Below are 6,570 nucleotides of genomic sequence, written 5' to 3'. Positions count from 1 at the left end.
ACAAAAAGAAGAGCAAGAAGCATCATTAGTCAGACAACTCGAAGCAGTCAGACGAGAAAAAGAACAACTACGACAAACAATACAAATTCTATCATCCCAATCAGTACCTAAAGAAGAAGCAGCTAGCAGTTCAACAACGAAGCAACCAAAAGAAGACATTCAAGAAATTTCATCCGATGATAGTCAGCCACAAACAATGCTCAAGTCAGAAAAACAACCTATAATACAAAATCCAGAAGAATATCCACCACTTCAAGCAGATCAAAATATAAAGAAATGGTACGTGATTTTCAATGGAGAAAACAAAGGAGTATATGACAATTGGGGAATTGCCAGTTCATATATTCTTGGAAGAAATATTATTCACAAAAGTTACAAAACAAAAAATGAAGCAGAAGCCGCATACAACGAAGCATACAAAGCAGTAATAAAAGATAACGTAGAATGTTCAAAAACAGTTCTCCTAACACCACAAAAACCTATGACCGGCTTCACACCACAAAAACCTGTATCCATCCCAAGATCCCTTAACCAATTAAATGCAAAAATTGCCCTTGAATCCATTCTATCAACCAAAGAAAAGGAAGCCATGAAAAAACCATCTGCCAAAAAATTCGCTGAATTATGGGATAGCCTCGTTTCCTACACCGAGGTCCATTCTTTAATGGGCTTTTACCCAGTAGCCAGACGACCAGGTCCTAAAGCAGTTTTCTTAGCCGACTTATCAGATCCTATGACTTTATGGGATTATTTTATTCATGGGTTCATCGACACCATCTATCTAGAAGGCACCAATCTACACTGCATCAGCGAATTCCCTTCTGCTGTGCAAACTATCATCAGAAATTATAAAATACGCTTTGCAAAACAAGAAAGAGGATTATTCATCAAAATGCATTCTAGCTACCCAATTTTTGATGAAGAATCTCAACTAATTGTCCCAAGTATTACTTTTGCAAACATGGGAATAAGCAACGGCTCAAAACCAACAAAAGATGATCTACTCCATGAATCCCCAACACAAGAACATCTAATCTTTGCACTTGCCGGTGTTTATTTAGCATCATCACGCATTGGCAACGGTAAAGATCAAAGGTCAAGAATCAGAGTAAATTATGCTAGTAAAACTTTCATTATCTGCTCTTTAACAGACAATGAAATCACTCCGGAAGCAATGAAAGCAATTGAAACATTCGAACAACCTTTCGAAAAATTTTCTCATCAACTGGCTGAATTACCCGATGATATCAAGAAACAACTTTGCAAACATATTATGCATGCTCCAAGACACAATTGCAGTCACTGTTCAGAAAACACAGAAGAAACACCATTCATGGAAGATTAACGTCAGCCATGACACAAGCAAACATTATTCAAAAACATGTCTTTTCGGAGGCGGGAGGAATGACGTAAGCAATGACATAAGAAGCCATTATTAAAGAAGACACATTATTGAAGACATGTGGCCTTTCAATATGGAAAGGAATTTGTAATTATTTATGGTTTTGTCTTTTATAATTATTGTATGCAAAGTGTCGGTAGCATAGTAAAATAAAGTATGTAAGACCTTCAATACTCTAGGGGGCATTAATGTAAATAGGTTTGTCATATTGCAATCAACCGATTGCAGTTCTATTATTGTACTCGGCTCCTTTGAGCCTATAAATAGGGCCTTTGCCCATATGGAATGAACAAGCTAAAATTGAGTGTTTAAGATTTGAGTTGTTCTCAATCTTCTTCTGTTGAAATAGCTCGTCTATTTCTGAATAGCAGAACCCTATCCAAACATATCCATATATTCATATAAACATATCAAACCCAGACAATCAATCCATCGTCAATCCATTCCGACGCATCATTCAGGTATATTCTATCTTAATTCTATTAATTCCGCCCCCCCCCCCCCCCCCCCACTTGCGGAAATTCTACAAAGGCAGATTGCACCAATTGAAGATCCTCCTTAAAGTGGTGGTAGCAAAAGGGCAATCCAGGAGAAAATGATTTGTGTCATCTATACCAGCATCACAAAATTGACAGAAGCAACTAGGGATCGAAATACCCCTATAAGAGAGGTCCACTACTGAAGGAATTCTATCAAGGCAAGCTCTCCAAACGAAAACGATAACCTTCACCGGGACCACCTTAAGCCAAATAATAGGATTCCGCAAAGGAACCGTCAACTTGTAGTCAAAAAGAGTCCGGAGATCATGAACATAAAAATTCCCATCAACAGAAAGTCTTGATTTCCACATATCCGTCCCACTACCGGTTGAGTGTATACAATTTTGAATTTCCAACAGATCCGACACCTCAGAGACGCTTTTAGGGGCTTTTTTCCAATCGCCGTGCGCATAAGAGAGTTTTAAACAAAACCAATACTGTTTCAATATGATTTTACATCTACATCTTCCATAATAATTTCAAGAAATATTTTATTCACATACCGTATATGAGAAAGGAACTCAAAGTGAACAATTTTTCTAAATTTTTTTGCTCTAAACTTTTTAAGATGAACAATATTAGAATGAGGAAACCGTGAGTTTGTGACTTAACATTGGTAGAGACTCAGAGAGTATATGTAAACAAAAACAATATGGTTAAAACAAAATAATGACCACTTTCCTATAAAAAAGATTCATCTTTTTTTTTTTTTTGTATATGTGTATAACCATGTGTGACAATATTGATTTATATAAGTTATATGATTTGAAGGTTCATAAAATATTATAGCTCTAAACCATAGTGACTAATAATAATACTGATTCAAATAGCGATTTATAAATACCAACTAATGCTTAAGAAAATTCATTTGACTCATAATGTGTATATAACTGTGAATATTTATTAATAAATAACAATAATAAGATATGAGCCTACAGTTTGGTATAAACATAAAAGATTCAATCAATATAAAATCCAAAAATTAATGATATATAAATATACTACATAAAAAAGAATGATTAGAAAAATTGAATAATTAAGTATAAATGTAAATGAATAGTTTACAATAAGAATTTACTAGAAATGTTTATGACTCAGAAGGGATAATCCACAAAATAATTGCTAGAAATCTTTCGGTGAACACTAAAGGTTATGGAACCAAACAAAACAATTCAATGTCTGAAACTTGAGCTTGAACTCATTTAGTAACTGAGGTCCAGGCTACAATTCAAGTCCACGACTTCTTTTCGCTTGAGAGCTTGAATGAAGCTTTTAAAACGCCGAACTTAATCAACTAAGCTTAAAAAATCACAACTTAGTTACACCTATCATAAATTTATATTGTTAACCAATATCTCGTAAGTAGAGTAAGACCATCTCCAACTCTTAACACTATTTTTTTTACAATATGTCTATAATTATAGTGTAAAAGATAAAATAAACTAAGGTCCTTCTAACCCATTATATTATATTTAACAATAAAAAGAATATTCTAGATATATTGTTATTTATTAAACATTATTATATATATAGTGTTACATTAAAATCCAACATTATATATTGTGTTAGGTATAGTGTACGGTTGAAACGTTATAGTGTAAAAATTATTTTTTAGTGTAGGGTTGGAGATGACGTAACTCACATGAATATCTTGTAATAGTGTATTTCATGAATATCTTGTAATAGTGTATTTCTTACTTTCCATAAGCATATATAATAGTGTCTCGTCAACGAGAATCCAGCATATCATAACAATTGTTATTTCCCTTCATCGTGAATTTATTGGATTTTTTGAAAGATAGTATAATTTTTTTTTTATGAAATAATAAAAAAGCTGAGGATTATGATATGAAAAGTAATAATGAAAAGCAAAAAGAAATTGGTTTGGGGAAAAAGAACGAACGGTGCAGATAAAACAAAAGCATAAGAGCTCCAATAAAAGATCTTCCAAAGCTCTCGAATCTCAAACAAACCAAATCCAATCACAAATTCAAAATAATCTCTCTTCTCCAGCGTCCGATCTCTGCATAAAATCAACCCAATCAGATCTCTCGCCTTCTTCGCGCGCCAAATACAAATCTCCTACCTCCCTCCAATTTTGTCTCTCTTCAGGTATGTCGAAATCCCCAATTTCACAACCCTTTTGTTGCGCAACGAATCCTTACACTGTCGGCGTATTTATGTTGTTTTCTTCTTTAATTGACGTTTTTTGTGCTCTTTCGTTGTTTGTGGTGACGATTGCTGATATGTTTAGGGTTTTCATCGGCTGTCATGGCGGATGGTCCGGGGAGTCCCGCCGGTGGGAGTCACGAAAGCGGCGGTGAACAGAGTCCTCAGTCGAACTCGAACATCAGGGAGCAGGACAGGTTCCTCCCGATCGCTAACATAAGCCGGATTATGAAAAAGGCATTGCCTGCTAACGGGAAGATAGCTAAAGACGCTAAAGACACTGTTCAGGAATGCGTTTCTGAGTTCATCAGTTTCGTTACTAGCGAGTACGTACATCCATTACATTTCACACAAACTGTAACACACTCATATTTCGAATGCATATACTTATTCACTCAGTCATAGCACTGCATAAAATTGAGCAAGTGTTCTAGCAACTGTAGTGAAGCTTCATTAATTATTTAGCCAGTAACTTCTCGATAGTTGATCTTTTTTTCTACGTTCCAATTCCCTGAGTAGGGCCAGTGATAAGTGTCAAAAAGAGAAGAGGAAGACGATTAATGGTGATGATTTACTCTGGGCAATGGCTACACTAGGTTTTGAAGATTACATTGATCCCCTCAAGGCTTATCTGTCTAGATACAGAGAGGTAAAACATTTTATAATTGTCATGTAGTTAAAGATTACCTTCATGTTCTTACTATCATTTCAATCGAAGTTGAATGCTCATATAATTTCAGCTCGCCTTTCGTCCTTCAAATTGTACTAAGAACAAGAATGAGGCTATGTTAGATCTTTCTCATTACAATATAGTGTTTACACTTTACATTGCTCATTTAGGGTGTATTATTGTCAAACACATTGTTACTTTCGATAAAGATTTTGGTGTTTCAAGATGAGTTTACATTCATACGACATCATATTTATTTACATCAACAACCGAGCCGTTATACTTTAAATATTGTCCCCGATAATCTTTCCAAAAGAGTTAATTGTCATAAATTATGTGATTTGAGGCATTTAAAATCAAATTTGCAATGAATATATTCAATCATCAAGCTGCGATCATTATGTTGAAGATAAGATATTGTTCATATTCTTGGTACTACAAATGAATGCTTTTTTTTTTTTGTATTTATTTCTGTTGTTATCAGCTATTAAGTTGATTTTCTGACATGATTTTTTCTCTTTTCTCTTGGATGCTTACGTGGAATACTTATCTATATGCAGTTAGAGGTACGTGAACAAACTTACATTAAATCTGAGTAAGATTTATGGAGATATTTTCTAAGCAGTAAAATAGCTGATGTAGTTGTGTATATATTTTTACTTTAGGGTGATACAAAGGGTTCTGCAAGGGGTGATGGATCAAGCAAGAAAGATACAGTTGGGACTCAGCTTGTTCCAAATTCACAGGTAACCTACTTTCACTTCTTAGCCCTGTCTGATATCTGATATGACATGACATGACAAAATAGGTTGTACTGTGTTTGACATGCATCGAGTCTGACCAGTGTTAATTGGTGTATAAATTTTGCAGTACTCTCATCAAGGATCCTTTTCGCAAGGCATGAATTTTTTGAATTCACATGTTTGAACTTTCAAGTAATATCTCTCTTCCTTACACTTTTTATAATATTGGTTAAGTGATAATAGAAGCATTGTAATCATGTTATACTTTTATATTTGGCAGGTTCACTTGTGTATTTGGAACAAGTGTGGTACTTTGAAGATTCTTGTTTACTGATTCAATAGTTTGCTAGTAAGTGGTCAGTAAACAGAGATTGGTGCCTTTAATATTATTATATAGGCTTTTATATTAGTCTTATATATATTTTAAAAAAATGTATTGTTTATCCCCTGTTGTTTTTATTGGGATGAGATTTAGTGCTATTATGTTGAAGTTTGTAAGCTGTGTATGTTGATTGATGTATTAACTGTTTATTGATGTTGAATTATGTATGCTTCTTTTTTTAAACATGTAAATGATTGTTTTCCTAGAAACAACTCACTCGGAAGTCTTATAAATATTAAAAATAGTTGGGTCGTTTTGTATTTATACTTCAATATAATATTTTTCAACATTTTGTTACATGTCCCTCAATCTCAGAGTATAATTCTTTTGGCCGTAGAAAATTACAAAATGCATATTGTTCAAAGAATTACTAATGAATGTATGAGATACGGTATATATATACTAAGTCGCAAAAGATACAGACATTTTCTTTTAGATTTTTAAGGTAATAAAGAGAAATTTGGGAATATTATTAATCTTGAAAAGTTTTAAATGAGAAGTACAATATGGCGAGTTAAATCAGCGACATTCCCCTGGAAACGGTGTCATGCTTTGTAATGGTCACGAGAGGTGCACGTGAGAGACAAGGAATGGCACGTTAAGTGCACGTGCGTGGTGATCATGGTCACAACTCATTTGATTTCATAACCAAAAAGTAGTCTACC

The 6,570-nt window shown here is 34.0% G+C and overlaps 1 protein-coding gene across 1 annotated transcript; it reads left to right on the top strand.

The window, feature by feature from the left end:
* Positions 1 to 3,917: 3,917 nt before the first annotated feature.
* On the top strand, positions 3,918 to 6,068 carry LOC145161178 (nuclear transcription factor Y subunit B-1-like). The gene is made up of 6 exons (XM_079080669.1): positions 3,918 to 4,053; positions 4,196 to 4,436; positions 4,630 to 4,777; positions 5,446 to 5,526; positions 5,651 to 5,715; positions 5,804 to 6,068. Exons 2-5 carry the CDS (start codon positions 4,213 to 4,215, stop codon positions 5,705 to 5,707), a joined length of 510 nt encoding a protein of 169 aa, XP_078936795.1. The 5' UTR covers positions 3,918 to 4,053; positions 4,196 to 4,212; the 3' UTR covers positions 5,708 to 5,715; positions 5,804 to 6,068.
* Positions 6,069 to 6,570: the final 502 nt, after the last annotated feature.

Source organism: Lactuca virosa, chromosome 2 (genome assembly GCF_052849685.1).
Source record: "Lactuca virosa cultivar CGN04683 chromosome 2, Lactuca_virosa_CGN04683_v6, whole genome shotgun sequence".
In the NCBI taxonomy this organism is placed as follows: domain Eukaryota; kingdom Viridiplantae; phylum Streptophyta; class Magnoliopsida; order Asterales; family Asteraceae; genus Lactuca; species Lactuca virosa.
This window is presented reverse-complemented; position numbering and strand designations above follow the sequence as displayed.

Coding starts and splice junctions, on each gene's coding strand:
- LOC145161178 (XM_079080669.1), top strand. CDS start 4,213: ATGGCGGATGGTCCGGGGAGTCCCGCCGGTGGGAGTCACGAAAGCGGC. Junction 4,437..4,629: donor ATCAGTTTCGTTACTAGCGA/GTACGTACATCC, acceptor TTCCCTGAGTAG/GGCCAGTGATAAGTGTCAAA. Junction 5,527..5,650: donor AGCTTGTTCCAAATTCACAG/GTAACCTACTTT, acceptor TAAATTTTGCAG/TACTCTCATCAAGGATCCTT.